Source organism: Oryctolagus cuniculus, chromosome 1 (assembly GCF_964237555.1).
Source record: "Oryctolagus cuniculus chromosome 1, mOryCun1.1, whole genome shotgun sequence".
Lineage (NCBI taxonomy): Eukaryota > Metazoa > Chordata > Mammalia > Lagomorpha > Leporidae > Oryctolagus > Oryctolagus cuniculus.
In genome coordinates this window covers 236,611,644-236,627,236 of record NC_091432.1, presented here as the reverse complement: position 1 = coordinate 236,627,236, position 15,593 = coordinate 236,611,644, and the positions used below count along the sequence as shown (strand labels likewise).

Here is a 15,593-nt window from a genome sequence, read left to right as displayed (position 1 = left end):
AACCGCGCCGAGCTGGGGCTCCCCGTGGGGGAGCGGAGGCCTGGGACGGCAAACCGGGGAGCACGGCGGTCACTTCAGGGGCCTGAGTGGCCTGGGGGGGGTCTCCCCGTGGTCAGCAGGGACACAGCCATCCCCCCACAGGAGCCGAGGGCAGGGAGGGGCCTGGGCGCCGCACACGTCCCCGAGAGGCCACATGGACGGAGTCCCAGCCTGGGCGAGGCCGCCACATGAGGACGGGGCCCATGGGGCCGCAGGCAGGGCTGTGCCGTGTTGGCAACAGCGGGCACCCGTGAGGCCCCCCGCAGGCTCCCTCAGGAGAGACCCTGAGCCCCGGGGTGACGGACAAGCGGGAACCCGGGGCCGGGGACCCCCGACACAGCGCAGAAGGCCAGGCTGAGCCAGGGCGCACTGCAGACAGCCCATCGGGGCGGCGCTGGGCGCAGCGGGAGAGCCCCCGCCTGCCGGGCCGGCATCCCACACGGGTGCCGGTTCGAGTCCCGGCTGCTCCACTTCCCATCTTCCTGCTGTGGCCAGGGAAGGCAGCGGAGGACAGCCCCTGCACCGGCGTGGGAGCCCCAGATGGGAGTTCCTGGCTCCTGGCTTTGGCCTGGTCCAGCCTCGGCCGCTGTAGGCCCGGGCGAGTGAACCAGCGTGCGGAAGCCCCTGTTCCCAGTCAACCTGGAGGACAGCCCTCAGCGCCCAGCCAGAGCAGGGGCAGGCTGCCCCGCTCCCCGCAGAGCCGCGGTGCTGGGGGGCACGCGCCGGGGAGGGGCAGGGGTCTCACCTGCGCCAGCTGGGCAGGGTTGTAGAAGGGCACGGGCCCGCCAGCGGCGCCGCCTGCAGGGGGCTGCAATCAGAGAAGCCGTTTCAGGGGCCGGGGCCGCCCGGGCGCGCCCACAGACGCACGCACACCAGGTGAGGGCCTGGGACGCCCGAGGGGGCCGCAACGCCCGGCTCGCGTGCAACGGCGGGCATCGCGCGCATGCAGGGTCGCGCGCCTGAAGCCCCGGCGTGGACGGGCGGCGGGGCTCCCTGCAGCCGCCGTGCTGACCGTGACCGCGCTCGCCCAGGAGCCCCGCGGGGCCATGCTCAGGCCTGGTGGGCAGAGCGGCCCTCCCGCGCCGGCCGGCGTCCTGGCCCAGGGCACTCCCCTGGGAGACGCCCCTCGGGGACAGCACCAGCCCCCTGCCGGGTCCCTCAGCCACGGTGGGCGAGAGCCGGGCGGGCGGGGTCCCCGCGGGAGGGCAGTGAGGCTGGCAGCACAGGGGCTCTCACGGGAAGCACGGTGGCGCGTGGCGCGTGGGCACCGCCAGCCACGGGTACCTGAGGAAAGTGCTGGCTTACTTCACGCGAGAGCGAGCTCAGGGAACTACAGCGCGAAAGCTACAAGACAGCAAGACAGACGGGGCAGGTCAGCCCCACCACACAGCGCCGGCACAGCCCGTGAGGCCGCGCGCAGAGGCCAGGGGCAGGCGCGCCCTGGGACGGCGGCGCCCGGCCCTTCCCGGCCGCGTCACCTTCAGATGCGTCTGTCCCTACGCGGCCCGCCTGCCGGCCCACGGAGCTCGCTAAGCCAGGGCCCGGGAGCACGCGGTGAGCAGCGCCCTTACCTCGCCTCCCTGGGAGCCGTCGGCGCGGCCAAGGGGCAGCTCGGACCCGGGGGGCGACAGCGCAGCGCTCGGCACCTGCCAAGAACACGGGGACTTACGCGTCCACTGCAGGCCACGCCCCCCGGAGCCAGTCCCAGTGCTGCCCCGCTTCACCGCGGGGCGCCCGGGCTGCGGCTGCCTGACCGGTCCCGAGTTTCCCACAGCGAGTGCTTGTTTTCACCGCGGTCCAACGCGGCGCCGAGTGCCCGGGGCCCCCAGTGTCCCACCAGGAAGAGCTGCGGCCCTGCGCGCAGGACAGCTCTCGACAGTGCCGGGCCGGGTGTGCGCACACCGGCGCGGCGCGGGCAGGAATCCCACTCACCTGGGCAGCCGGAGCAGGCTCGGCACTGCCCGGGGCTCCGGCGGGCGCCTGCCCCTCCCTGCCGGCCCCGTCCAGCGGCTGCGGCTCCTCGGTGTCTGGGGGCGACAGGCACACACACCTCAGGACCTTCGTTGAAGGGGCTTCGCCCAGGCTCGAGGGCCAAGGTCAGGGGCTCCCGCAGAGCCGCGGCCCCGCCTACCTGGGTTCGGCACGAACAGGTTAGCCGGGATGGGCAGCGGCGCCAGCGGCGCGAAGAAATCGGCAGGCGCGAGGGGCGGCTCGGTGCGCGCGGCCCCGCCGGGGTTCAGGACGTCCACGTAGCGCGCTCGGGGCCCCGCTGGAGAGGGAGGCGGAGCTCAGGGCGCCGCCCACGCGGCCGCTCCCCACTGCTGTCCGCACACGGGGACCCAGGGCTGGGAGTCCGGGACGCGAGGCCAAGCGCCCCTCCAGCTGGGGCGCCCACCCCGAAGCTGGGTGTCCGCAGGGCGCGTGGGCCCGAGCCCGCGCCGCCCCCGCACGCGCCGCCCCGCAGCGCCGCTTCCGGCGTGTGTCACCTGCTTTTCTCGAGAAGACGTTGACGGGGGCTGCGGGCGGCCCCGCGGCGCCGGGGGGAGCCGCCTGCGGAGCCCGGGGGAAGGCCGTGGGGGGCGGGGGCGGCGCCTTCCTCTGCGGAGGGAAGAGCAGCTCAGACCGGCGCGGCGCGCGCCCAGCGTCCCCCGCGGGCAGTGCGGGCCAGGACCGTTTACCTCCTCCTCCGGCTCGTTCAGATTCACCCACTGGTTTTTCTTCTCATCCCAAACAATCTGCCAAGGTTTTCAAAGGTAGAGAAACATCGGCGGCCGGAAGCTGAGCGGCGCCGCAACCCGAGCCCAGGTGGGCGCCAGGGCGTCCCCCGCGAGCCCAGCAGGGCCCCGGCGCTCACCGACTTGTTCTTGTCGTCTGGCAGGTAAGCCTCCACCCGCCTCTTCCCCGACAGCCAGCGCGAGAACCAGGACTCGCTCTGCGGAGAGCAGGGAGGCACCTGAGCCCGGCCCGCTCCAGTCCCGCAGGCTCCGCAGAGCCGCAGGGCGGGGGCCGCGGGGCCGCCGGGCGCAGGGAGCGCGGGGCGGGCAGGGGGGCGGCGCACGCCAGCCTGCGTGTCTTAGCCACAAAGACAATCAAACGGTCAGCACACACATCCAGGGCAGGACGGCGGCCGGCTCTGGCCCCAGCCCCCTGCACGGCCCCACCCGGAGCGGGAGCGGGGAGGCGTGAGGAGCGCGTCTGCTCTCCCAGGCCGCACGGCCACGGCCACGGCCCCGCGGCTGCAGGCACACGCGCTCAGCGCCAGTGGGGGGCCGCGGCCCGCGCCTCGGCAGTCACACAGCTTGTATTAAAGACGCAGTTCTTGGGGAAGAAGGCTGTGACGACCCCTGGAGAAGGGAGGCACCCACGGGCGCGGCCCCGCCACCGTGCGGCTGCCCCGGGCCTGAGCGGGCAATGGCAGAGCGGTGCCAGGCAGGGAGGGGGCGGCCGGAGCCTCTCTCGCACATGCTCGCGGAGGTCTGACCACGGCCACCGCGGGGGAGCCCCTGGGCGCCCAGCAGTGTCCTCACCCTGACTAGGGGCTGTCCCTGCACACAGAGCCTCTCCAGCCAGAGGGACGTCTCCTCTCCACCCAGCAGCCTGGCACAGCAGGGGCGGGGCGAGCGGGTGGGGCGGGGCGGGCAGGGTGCACGGGCGGGGGGCACGGCGGGGGGGGGGCACAGCGGGGGCGGGGCGGGCAGGGCGTGGGCGGCCTCACCTTCTTCTCCTCCTTGCCCTGCTTGGTCACGGCGAGCGCGGGCCTCTTGGTCTCGGGAGCGGGGGTCGCAGGCGGAGGCGGCTGTGCCGAGGCCGCGTCGGCGCGGTCCCAGCCCCCGGGCGCCTCGGAGTCCGGCGCCGTCCTCAGGCTGCCCTGCTGGACAAACGGGAGTGGGCCCTCCGCGGCTGCGCGCCAGGAACAGAGGGCGCCAGGCTCTGGGAGTGTGAGGACCCCGGCTGCGGGGCTGGCACGGAGTTCTGCCATGCGACACGCGTGGGCACGGGGCCGCCCGGAGCGGGGCAGGGCAGCAGGCAGGCACAATCACTTATCGCTGGACCCCTGGGCCTCTCCTCCCCCGTGTGACTTTCAAGTAAATATTGCTGGGTTAGGACACGCTCCACCCAGGGGAGCCGTCCCACTTGCTTGTCCAGGGACACAGCGCTCAGTGACCAGGACGGAGGGACGCGGCCACAGGGTGCCCACAGCCTGCAGAGGCGCAGCGGACGGCGCCCCTGCCTCAGTCTGCCGCGGCCGAGCCTGCCCCCGCGAGCGCCCTCGGCGGGGTTAACTTCAGGAGCCTCTCTCGTCCTCACCAGCGCGCAGCCGCCCACCGCGCTTTAAGGAAAACAAAGCGTTTAAAGCAAAAAGGCCCAGACTCACAAACTCTGCCCCGAAGTCCTCGCGGGGCCCCGTGAGCGAGCTTCTCGCAGGCAGAATCCCTGGGGACAGAGGGCGCGGCCGTGAGCGCCGCGGAAGCACACGGCGGGCGGGGCCTGCGGGGCGCAGCTCGGCCCGCCGGCTCCCCGGGCCCCCACTGCCCCCGCCGCACAGAACCTAAGGCGGACCCCCCCACGCTGCGCGGAAATCACCTCCCTGCCCCTGGACAGCACCCTGGCACCCACCTGGGTCCTGGCTCTGGGGCTCCTGTGGCAGGCGCGCGCGGTCTTGCAGGGACTGCATGCCTGAAGACACGCCAGGCCCCAGGTACAGGGCTGCGGGATCGGGCCTGGGGGGCTCGGGGAAGCCGAGTGCAGGGCCTGGGGGGCCGTAGCTGGGGCCTGGCTCCAGGGGGCCTGGGGCTGGCAGCACACTGGCAGGGGCGGCCAGCTGGCCCTCAGCGCGCATCTGTGGAGCTGCAGGCAACGGTGCAAAGAGGAAGTCTTGGGTCTCCGAGGCCAGCGTGGTGCGGTCAGCTGGCGGAGCCGCCGGAGCCAACCGGGCACACTGAGCACTCCCGCCACGAGTCACTGCTTCCGGCGAGTGCGGAAGACGCCGGGGCCACCTGCGGCCCACGCAGCAGCAGGGGCAGGACCGACGCCTGTGCTACCTCCAGCCCACGGCCTAAGGGTAGCTTACGAGTGGCCGCCAGGCAGAGCCCTGGGGTACGCACCAGGTCCGGCAGCCACACGGGCCACGCGTCCCCTCGCCCGTCCGTCGACACACACCAGCCCGCCCTTCCTTCCTCGTGCCCACCCCCTGCCCTCCCGACTCACAGGCACCCAGGGACACCTGCACCTGCCAGCACCATGCTGGGCACGGGGGTGGGGCTCGCAGGGGGCGGGGGGCGAGGAAGAAAACAAGGACGGAGGGGAGGCAGTGGCCGTGGCGTCTTCACATGAGACTGCTGGACAGGAGACAGGAGGGCAGGGGCAGGGCCCGGCCTGGGCGGAGGGCACCCCAGCGCAGTGCAGTGCAGGCCGTGGGGGAGGCCTCGGGCCGGCCTGAGCCCCGCGGGCTGCTGGGAGCACACCTGCCTTGTCCTCCAGGCAGGGCAGGGACGGCAGAGGTGCAGGTGCAGTGGGCAGAGCTGGTTCCCTGCTCCTGAGGCTGCGTGGGCCCCCGGGAGGAGGAGCCCGTGGGGGGGGCGGGGCGGGAGCCCTGGTGTGTGTGTGGGGGGGGGGCGGCCCCTGCCGGGCAGCAGGGAAGCCAGGACTCGGCGTCGCGGGGAAGCTGGGGAAAGGGAGGGGGCGAGAGGGGTGCCTCGCGACTTCTGGGGCCCAGGGCCTACCTGAAGGCAGCAGCCGCACACCCTGGCCTGAGTGCTCAGAGCCCGGCACTGGCGGCGGAGCCAGCAAGGGGTTGTCGGTCCCCAGCCCCGCCGGCTGGCTGAGCGCTGGGCTCTCGGACGGCTCCGCCTCGGAGGCCGGGGTGCTGGGACAGCGCTGGGGGCCCGCCCTGTCCCCGCTCCACGGCAAGGTGCCCTCCTGAGGGAGGACAGACGCACAGTCAGCCGTCTCCACGGCAGGCGCCCGTCTCCCGGGAAGGGCCCGCAGCACGCGCCCACCTTCATCTGCTCCTCCAGCCGCCGCAGCCGAGCCAGCCACTCGGGCTCCACCAAGGCCTCCTCCTCCGGCTTCTCCTTCAGCTGAGGGTCAAACAGCCGCAGCCGAGAGGCCACCTGGACGCCAACGACAGAGACCAACAGCCGTCACCGCGCCGCCCCGGGACCTCGCGGACGCCCAGCGGACAGTGTAGACGGCGGACACGGCGCCTCGGTCTCGAGTTAGAACTGCTCAGGCTCCTCCCTGTCTACACTGCTGTTGTCTACACCGCTGTGGGAGTCGAAAAGTCCCAAAGAAACCGAACTTCAACAGTGTTCGACGTGCCGATTCTCAAGAACGGAGCCAGCGGGGGAAGCCCTGGCACAGCCACGCGCGGCACCGGCCAGGTACTCTGCCTGTCCCTGGGCCCCGCCGTGGCTCCCAGCTGTCTGACACCCCACGGGGCAGGTAACACGGACGCCCGGACGCTCGCAATGCTGCAGCCGGAACCAGCTCCACAGGCCGAAGGGCTCTGCCACCAGCCTGGCCTGCTTCAAGGTCAGAGCCCCCTCCCCCTCTGACTGGGGGCCTTTGTACCGTGGAGCTGCCGCGGCGCTGTGTGGACGAGGCACCGCACACGACACCGGATGCTGGCCTGAGGGCACGCAAGGCTTGTGCGGTCCAGGAGCTGGGGCGTGCACTCACCGTGGTGCGGCCAGGCCCCCAAGGCCAAGAATCTCGAGACCCCAGACGCCCCGCGGCTCAGGGCCCAGGAGGAGGCACACACCTGAGCCAGCTGGCTGACCAGCACCGGCGAGTACTGGTGCGGCTGCGCCAGGATGCTCTTGGCGATCACCTCGCAGTAGTGGAAGGCCTGCGTGGCCAGCCCCAGCTCAGCCAGGCGGCACGAGTAGATGAACTTGAACACCTGCAACACACAAGCAAAACCGGGCTGCCTGTGGCTGACCCCGCCTTCCCTCGCATGGCCCCGTAAGCCACGAATTACTCTGGGAGCCTCGTTCATTCCCGTCACCTGCCCCCTCAGCCGCCGGTCACAGGCCAGTCCTTCCTTCCAGAGGCGGGAGACGGGAGGAGGAGGAGGAGCAGGCGCCGGGCCCGCAACGCTCACTTCCCTGCCAGAGCAGCCCCCGCCGGCCACGACCACGGGGGAGACCCAGACGCAGCTCCTGGCTCCTGGCTTCAGACCCGCCCAGTCCTGGCTCCACAGGTATTTAGGGAGTGAGCCAGCAAGTGCACAGTCTCTGACTCGCCTTGTCCATCTCGAAAAACAGACCAGAGCAAAGAACCCGGCTTCTAGGAGAGGCTCTGCTCCCCGTCACACTTCTGTATTGAAAATGTGTCTGAGCGTCGGAACACGAGGGGAGGGGGAGGGGGAGAGCGGGGAGGGAGAGGGGGGAGGGGGAGGGAGGGGGAGGGGGAGGGGGAGGGGGGAGATTGATTGATTCCGCCACTGTTCACTCCCCAGATGGCCACAATGGCCAGGGCCGAGCCAGGCCAAAGCCAGGAGCTTCTCCAGGCTCCCACGAGGGTGGCGGCCCAGGCACCTGGCCGTCCTCCACTGCTCTCTTGAGCGCATGAGCAGGGACCTGGGTGGGCAGCGGAGCAGCCGGGACACGAACCAGCGCCCACGTGTGATGGCGGCGTCACCTGTTACTGCCTCAGTGCCAGCTCCTTTCAACACCAGCACCACTGCCCAGCGCGGCACCGACCACTGCCCTGCCCACGCCACGGACAGCCACAGACCGTGGGGCCGACTCGCGGTGGGTGGGCTTCAGACACTGGGCCCGAGGACACCTGACCGCATGAGCAGCTGCTGCACAAGCTCCTGAGGCCTCCCCCGCGGGCCAGGGCGCCCGCCAACACGGCCTGCCGAGCACGGCGGGTAGACCCCGCCCCGGGAGCGTTCTGAGCTCACAAACCCGGACGCCCCCCAGTCAGGCCCACAGTCAGGGCGCTCACCTGGAAGCCGGGCAGGGCGCAGGGCTGAGCGCCCAGGGACCGCGCGTACTCGTAGGCTTCGGTCCTCTGGATGGCTTCATTGGTGGCAAACTTCAGAAATGGCCAACTGTTGAGGAAGTGGACTCTTGTAGGAGTGGGGCGCAGGCAGGGCCGTGGCGTGCGGGGCCGCGGGGCGGCCGGTCCCAGTGCGCTGAGGGGAGGCGGGCGCCGCCACAGCCGCCCGGCGCCTGCTCACCTGTGGTTTGACCCAATCAGGACCAGTTTCGTGGTTTTCTTCGTGTAAACCCCAAAGCCCACCTGGGCCATGAGGTAGCAGAAGTGCGCGGCGTCCAGCAGGCCCTTGGAGGCTGTGGAGACAGCAGAGCGGCCAGGTCCTGGCGCCAGGAGCACTCCCGGCCGCCCCGGAGGCCACCAGGAGACCGGCCAGGCGGGCCAGCAAGCCTCGCGGGCACCGCTCGCACCCCCGTCACCCGCGGCCCACCTAGCGTGTCCCCCATCGTCACCATCGTCCTGGCCTCGACGTCCGTGTTGTTGTTCAAGTTGGACAAGACCATAGCAAGGTGCGGCCTCCAGTCTCCCCACTTCTCATCTCCGCAGCACTGCAAGACACAGGCCCAGCGAGTCACCCTCGGGAGGGCGTCGTCTCCAGCTCGCTCGGGGCTGGTCAGCGAGCAGGGACACCGCGGGAGGCCGCAGAGCCGCTCACCGTGGACACGGCGGGCATGCGTCCGGACAGGAGCTGGTAGGCCGTCTGCAGGGGGTCGTTGATGGGAAGGCTGTTGGCGAACCTGGGGAGACGCGGAGGCGGAAGGGCTCAGCCCGGCTCAGTGACGGACAAGTCTGCTCTCCGGGCCTCACTGGGGACAGTGACGCTGGAGGGGGCAGGTGCACAGCCGGGCGGGCGCCAGGCGCCATGGGTGCGGCTGCGTGGACGCCGCTCCCATACTGGACTGGTTTTGAGTCCTGGCCACTCTGCCTCGCGTCTGCTCCCTGCTGACATGCCCGAGGGGCGGTAGACGGCCCCCACTGGGTCCCTGCACCCGTGGGAGACCCACATGGAGCTCCTGGCTCCAGCCCCAGCTGCTGTGGGCGTTGAGGGAGTGACCCGCAGATGGAAGCTCTCTGCCTTCGATGCATGCGTCAGTCTTTACCCCGCCCCACAGAAGAGGGCGACTCTGGGGTCCCCGCAGCCTCTAGAAAGTACTGACGACACCGTGACTGGGAACTTCAAAGCCCTCAGGACAGCCCACGGAAGAGGCCCATGAACCGGGTTCCACAGCCAGCAGCGGCGACGGCGGCATGACCAGGTGTGCACGGGACTGCTCACCTGGTCATGACACGGGCGTGTGTCCGGCTGTCCATCTTGCTCGCGAGTAGCAGCGCGTGCCCCCATAAACCGTTTTTCATCGCAGATTCTAAAGCATCCTGCAAGGACGTCCGTGATGGTGAGCGAGGAACACGGAGCAGACAGGGAGGGGCACTGACAGACTCGGCCACAGCACGAGGGCAGGGAGGGGCACTGACAGACTCGGCCACAGCCGTTCTGCGGGCACAGGCTGCCTTCCGTGTGTTTCTATCCCCAAGCCGCGGTGCGGGGGCGCGGCAGGTAACGGGCCACTCGGGACACCGGCACCACCCCCCTCCCAGCTCCAGCTTCCCGCTGGCGCACAAGCGCCTGGGCCCGGCCCCCACGTGGGAGGCCTGGAGGGAGCTGCAGGCTCCTGGCCTCAGCTTTGCTCACGTCTGCGACATGAACCAGAGGTTGGGAACCGTCTGACTTTCAACAAAAGGTGACAAACAGCACGCAGCGAGAACACGGCCTGCGACCGAGCCCGGCACGGCCAACAGCTGCCGAATCCCGGCACGCGGAGCCTGGCGCGTCCCTGCGGCAGGTGCTGCGCCCGCCCCGCGCCTGGAGCCCAGCGGGGGCACCGGCAGCGCCAGGGGCTCCGCGCCCGGCACCGGCTCACCTTCTTACGGCCGTAGAGCAGCAGCTCCCTGAACCGCTCCGTCTCCTTCTCGAGCGTGCCGGCGGCTGCCGTCTGGCTGTCAGTGAGGAACGAGAGCTGCGCCTCCCCGGGCTCCTCCTCCACCTGCTCCACCACCTCGTTGGTGAAGTCGATGAGGTTGGCCTCGCTGGGCGACTTCCCGGGCAGCCACACGGTCCTGTGGTCTCGTAACAGAAGCTCTGCGAGGTCTGTTCCCACCACGGTCTGAAAGGGGCCGGGGACAGAAGGAAGGCACAGCCTGCGTGTGTGCGTGAGAGCGTGCGTGTGACACCCATGTGGGAGACACCTGTGTGCGTGACCACGGTCTGAAAGGGGCCGGGGACAGAAGGCAGGCACAGCCTACAGCGGGAGGACGCCCGGCGGGGTGTGTGCGTGTGTGTGTGTGTGATGCCCGTGAGTGTGCATGTGGGACGCCCGGCGGGGTGTGGTGTGTAACGCCTGTGTGTGTGCCAGGGGGACACCCGCACACCGGGCCGGTGAGGGCCCTCAGCTGGTCTCCTGGGCACCTGTTAAGCACAAGGCCCTTGGTGCGCCTGGACGTGATCACACATCCCAGAGGCCACAGCGGCAGTGCTGGGAGCCGCAGCGTCCCGAGGCGGTGGCTGGGGGCACTGTCTTGGGGCAATCTGAGGTCCCTCCGGCAGGGCCATGCTCGCGAGCCCACAGCGGCCCCACCCAGCACCTCTGCTTCCTGTTTGAGAGGTGACCCCTCACTGCTGCCCGCCACGTGACAGCTGGGGTCCTCCCCAGGCCCGCGACCCCTCAGCGGGGAGCAAAGCCAGCCTTGGGCCTCCAGTCGGCCGCCGGGACTGCCTGCCAGGCCCTGCCCTCCCCCACTCTGCACTCAGCCTGTGCCGCCCCTCCCCAGCCTGGCTCCCGCGGAGACTGACCACACAGGGGGACGTCCTGAGGCACAGGGCGACCTACCCCGTTCTGCCTGCACAACAGGATAACGAAATCCCACAGGAGACTTGCAGACTCTTTGTCAACTAAATTCTCACTCTGCAAACACTGTGCAGCTTTGTTCTGTGCAAAATTAATAACATCCACTTTATGGGTGTCATCTCTGGAAAGAGAACACACACTCAGTGACCAGCGCCGGCCGCCGGCGGGGCCGACAGCGCCTGCCGCTGCCCACGCGGCCGGAGCTGCTTCCACGGGGACATACTTGCCGAGAGGCCCCGGGAACGCGCGCAGCTCCTCCTGCTCCGGCGTGTGCTGCAGCAGCGTCTGCAACGAGAAGGCCGGGACAGCTCGGGGACAGCTCGTGGCACGGCGGCCCCGGAGAGCCAGGCGCAGGCCCCGCGGCACGGCGAGCCAGGCGAGTTAGAGACGCTGGCCCCGTCGCCGGTGCACACAGCACGGCCAGGTCTGTGCTACACTTTTTCAAACTTTACTCGGAGCAGGGACATGCATTTCTCTGCACAGCACACGTGCCGGAGAGGCCCCGGGGCTGCAGAACACCCTGTGCTCCTGCCGCAGACGGCGGGGCCTGCCCACTGCTGTGGCCCAGCAACCAGGCCACTGGCGGGGGCCTGGTGGTCCTGGCTCCACCCTCGATTCCACCCTGGGAGGGAACAGCTGACCGCTCAACTACCTGGGTTTCTGCCACCCACACGGGAGACCGGGCTGGGGCTCCTGGCTCCCGGCCCGGCCCTGGCCCAGCCCCGGCCATTGTGGGCGTGCAGGGAGTGAGCCAGCAGCCAGACCTCGGTCTCTTTGCCTCTCAAACAGCTACAGAAGATGAGGGCCGAGCTGTGGTGCAGCGGGTTAAGCCACCGCCTGGGGCTCGGGGTGCGTCCCGGCTGCTCCACTTCGGCTCCAGCTTCCTGCTTATGTGCCTGGGAAGGCGGCAGCAGATGGTACCTGTCACCCACGTGGGAGATCAGGCCCGGAGCTGCTGGCCCCTGGCCCGGGCCTGGCCCAGCCCTGGCTGTTGTGACCATTTGGGGAGGAACCAGCACATGCAACAGCTGTGTCTCCTCTATCGCTTTGCCTTCCACATAAATAAATCTATTAAAGTAGAAAGCACAACAGTGAAACACCTTAGCAAAAACACAGTAAAGAGGAGAGAGTCACCCACGGGCACGCGGGGCGGGCTCAGCGCCCACAGCCAAGTGCCTGCCCCCTCAGCTGCTCGCGCTCCCACGCAGCTCCCTGCAAACGCCGGCCAGGCCACGCCGGCCAGTGTCCCGGGCTCCGTGCTCCCACACTCAGCCCCGAGTTCCCGATGGAGCGCCTGGCAGCGGCCGGCCTGTGTGCAGGCACCGGGGGACGAACTCGTGGTGGAAAGCTCACTCGTCCTCCTTCAGGTGAATAAATCTACATTAAAACCAAATCTGGGCTGGCGCCGCGGCTCACTAGGCTAATCCTCCGCCTGCGGCACTGGCACCCCGGGTTCTAGTCCCGGTTGGGGCGCCGGATTCTGTCCCGGTTGCCCCTCTTCCAGGCCAGCTCTCTGCTGTGGCCAGGGAGTGCAGTGGAGGATGGCCCAAGTCCTTGGGCCCTGCACCCCATGGGAGACCAGGAGAAGCACCTGGCTCCTGGCTTCGGATCAGCGCGATGCGCCGGCCACAGCGTGCCAGCCGCGGCGGCCATTGGAGGGTGAACCAACGGCAAGGGAAGACCTTTCTCTCTGTCTCTCTCTCTCACTGTCCACTCTGCCTGTCAAAAAAAAAAAAAAAAAAGAAAGAAAGAAAAAGAAAAAAGAAAAAAAACCAATCTGAACCCAAAACACATGCTTAAAACCTTGATTTCTGGGAGGAAAAAACCACAACCAAAAGGAAGAAGAACCGGAGAGCCCCACACTGCACATCAGAGAGGACGACTCGAGGAGGCACGGGACGGGGACAGGGGACAGGGCACGGGACAGGCATGGGACAGGGCACGGGGCATGGGGGACAGGGGCATGGGGGACAGGGGCACGGGTCATAGGGCACGGGGCACAGGGGACAGGGGCACGGGGGACGGGGCATGGCACAGGGGCACGGGGGACAGGGGCACGGGGGACAGGGCACGGGGCATGGGGGACAGGGCACGGGGCACAGGGCACGGGGCACGGGGGACAGGGGCACGGGGGACGGGGCACAGGGGACAGGGGCACAGGGCACGGGGGACAGGGGCACAGGTCACAGGGGCACGGGGGACAGGGTACAGGGCACAGGGGACAGGGGCATGGGGGACAGGGGCACAGGTCACAGGGGCACGGGGGACAGGGTACAGGGCACAGGGGACAGGGGCATGGGGGACAGGGGCACGGGGCACAGGGCACAGGGGACGGGGCACAGGGCACGGGGCACAGGGGCACGGGGGACAGGGCACGGGGACAGGGTACGGGGACAGGGGCACGGGGGACAGGGCACAGGGCACAGGGGCACGGGGCACAGGGGACAGGGCACGGGGCACAGGGGACAGGGCACGGGGGACAGGGGCACAGGGACAGGGGCACAGGGACAGGGGCACAGGGGACAGGGGCACAGGGGACAGGGGCACAGGGGACAGGGCACAGGGCCGGCCATGCCGCGGGCCGCCCTGCTCGGGCCTCACCTCCATGCTGTGGATCTCCACGAGTGCCGGCTGCCCCTCCGAGGGCAGGTTTGGCATCACTCTGATGAGCTGACCGCCGGGACCGAACCTGGCGCAGAGGTGAGGCACCGGGAACTTTTCGGGAGAGCCCGGTCGCGATGGAGCTGCATCGGGACCGACAGAGACAGGCGCCGCTTGTTCCCGCCCAGAGCGACAGCAGCCACCTGGGGTGCCAGGGCACGGCGGACAAGCCGGCCTTCAAGGCCGAGTCTCCAGGTGTCACACACCCTGCTGACCAGCAGCACTGCAGCCCACGTCAGAGAAAGACGGAAGCTGTCAACCCACGAGGAACCCAGAGGCGGGGCCGAGCGACCACGCATAGTGGGTAAAGCCTCTGCTTCCAGTGCTGGCATCCCACACGGGCACCAGTTCAAGTCCCGGCTGCTCCACATATTTTTTTTTTATTTTTATTTTTTTAAAGATTTATTCATTTGAAAGAGTTACAGAGAGAGACAGAGACAGAGAGAGAGGTCTTCCATCCGCTGGTTCATTCTTCAGATGGCCACAATGGCCGGAGCTGCACCGATCCGAAGCCAGGAGCCAAAAGTTTCTTCCAGGTCTCCCATGCAGATGCAGGGGCCCAAGGACTTGGGCCATCTTCCATTGCTTTCCCAGGCCACAGCAGAGAGCTGGATTGGAAGTGGGGCAGCCGGGACTCGAACCAGCACCGCGTGGGAGACCTGAAGAAGCTCCTGGCTCCTGGCTTTGGATGGGCGCAGCTCCGGCCATTGCAGCCAGTTGGGGAGTGAACCAGTGGATGGAAGACCGACCTACCTCTCTCTCTCTCTCTCTCTCTCTCTCTCCCTCTGTATCTGCCTCTCCTTCTTTCTCTGTGTAACTCTTTCAAATAAACATTTTCAAAAATAAAGAATAAGTCTCTACACAAACACACCAGAAAGGACCCTGCGCAGTTTTGCAGTACAGCAGCCTGGCCCCGCCCCGCCCCTCTCGCCCCGCCCCCGCCGTCTCCGCCTTGGCTCCAGGGCCCACCCGGCCCAGGCACAACACCTCCCGCAAAACAAAAAAACAGAGCGCGGCTCTGCAGGGTGGAGACGCCCCCTGCACCCACGGCAGGGCAGCACCCAAGAGCCTGCAGGCGCGGCCGGGCCGGGGGCTCCGAGACCTGGAGCCCAGCGGCCATCGCCCGGCCATCGCCCGGCCGCCCTGCCCCCCGAGCGCTGCCCGCACGGCCAGCACGACGCCGGCCAGACGCCGACCCGGCCCTCGTCCCCACCAAGCACACACCTTGCTCCATGGCGGGCCAGCTGTACTCCGGGAAGCTGCTGCCGCCGCCGCCGTAGGGGCCATACCCGTAATCCCCGTGGAAGGAGCCGGGCGGGGGCGGGGCCTCGTAGGCGTCGCCGAGGACAGCGTGACTTCTGTATAGCTGACTCTTGGGAACACAGCAGTCACGTCGTGACGTGAGCTCCGCACGCGCCGAGCCCAACGCGGGGCAGAGGCCGGCAGTGGGGGCGGGCGCGGGGCGGGCGCAGGTGCGGGTATGGGCGTGGGGCGGGCGCAGGTGCGGGTATGGGCGAGGTCACGGGTACGGGCGCGGGTGAGGTCACGGGTATGGGCGCGGGTGAGGGCGCGGGCGCGGGCGCGGGTATGGGCGTGAGCGCGGGCGAGGTCGCGGGCGCAGGCGAGGTCACGGGTATGGGCGTGAGCGCGGGTGAGGGCGCGGGCGCGGGTACAGGTGTGGGCGCGGGCGTGGGCGCGGGTATGGGCGCGGGCGCGGGTGAGGTCACGGGTACGGGCGCGGGCGCGGGCGCGGGCGCGGGCGCACCTGGTGCGAGTGCGCGCTCAGGCTGCTGCGGCGGCTCTGCAGGCTGCGCACACTGCGCAGGCTCCGGGCCGAGTGCTCGCTGTGCACGCTGCGCCTGTCCGCCTCCTCCCCGTAGGGGTCTCTGTGGGGCTCGGGGTCGTCGTCAAAGCTCCCGGTGACGCGAGGGTCGTACCTCCAGTAGTCATCACACTTCTCGGGCCTGGGGGGCAGGGGCAGAG

At 69.5% G+C, this 15,593-nt stretch overlaps 1 protein-coding gene across 7 annotated transcripts in view; it reads right to left on the bottom strand.

Moving 5' to 3' along the window:
* Nucleotides 1-15,593, bottom strand: part of SEC16A (SEC16 homolog A, endoplasmic reticulum export factor) — a 32,899-nt gene that overhangs the window by 876 nt on the left and 16,430 nt on the right. For 3 of the 7 annotated variants that reach the window (XM_070058934.1, XM_070058929.1, XM_070058960.1), the window contains exons 6-30: nt 15,376-15,574; nt 14,835-14,982; nt 13,551-13,693; nt 11,173-11,234; nt 10,932-11,070; nt 9,966-10,208; nt 9,323-9,420; nt 8,702-8,783; nt 8,477-8,594; nt 8,231-8,342; nt 7,996-8,101; nt 6,803-6,943; nt 6,039-6,152; nt 5,763-5,958; nt 4,657-4,887; nt 4,415-4,473; nt 3,755-3,910; nt 2,894-2,971; nt 2,718-2,774; nt 2,526-2,637; nt 2,171-2,308; nt 1,972-2,066; nt 1,611-1,685; nt 1,324-1,383; nt 785-847 (exon numbers count right to left, since the gene is read on the bottom strand). In XM_070058934.1, the coding sequence (XP_069915035.1) occupies nt 785-847; nt 1,324-1,383; nt 1,611-1,685; nt 1,972-2,066; nt 2,171-2,308; nt 2,526-2,637; nt 2,718-2,774; nt 2,894-2,971; nt 3,755-3,910; nt 4,415-4,473; nt 4,657-4,887; nt 5,763-5,958; nt 6,039-6,152; nt 6,803-6,943; nt 7,996-8,101; nt 8,231-8,342; nt 8,477-8,594; nt 8,702-8,783; nt 9,323-9,420; nt 9,966-10,208; nt 10,932-11,070; nt 11,173-11,234; nt 13,551-13,693; nt 14,835-14,982; nt 15,376-15,574 (3,025 nt within the window). The remainder of the gene's footprint in view (nt 1-784; nt 848-1,323; nt 1,384-1,610; nt 1,686-1,971; nt 2,067-2,170; nt 2,309-2,525; nt 2,638-2,717; nt 2,775-2,893; nt 2,972-3,754; nt 3,911-4,414; nt 4,474-4,656; nt 4,888-5,762; nt 5,959-6,038; nt 6,153-6,802; nt 6,944-7,995; nt 8,102-8,230; nt 8,343-8,476; nt 8,595-8,701; nt 8,784-9,322; nt 9,421-9,965; nt 10,209-10,931; nt 11,071-11,172; nt 11,235-13,550; nt 13,694-14,834; nt 14,983-15,375; nt 15,575-15,593) is intronic. The other 4 variants (XM_070058942.1, XM_070058951.1, XM_070058967.1 and 1 more) reach the window with 4 other exon arrangements.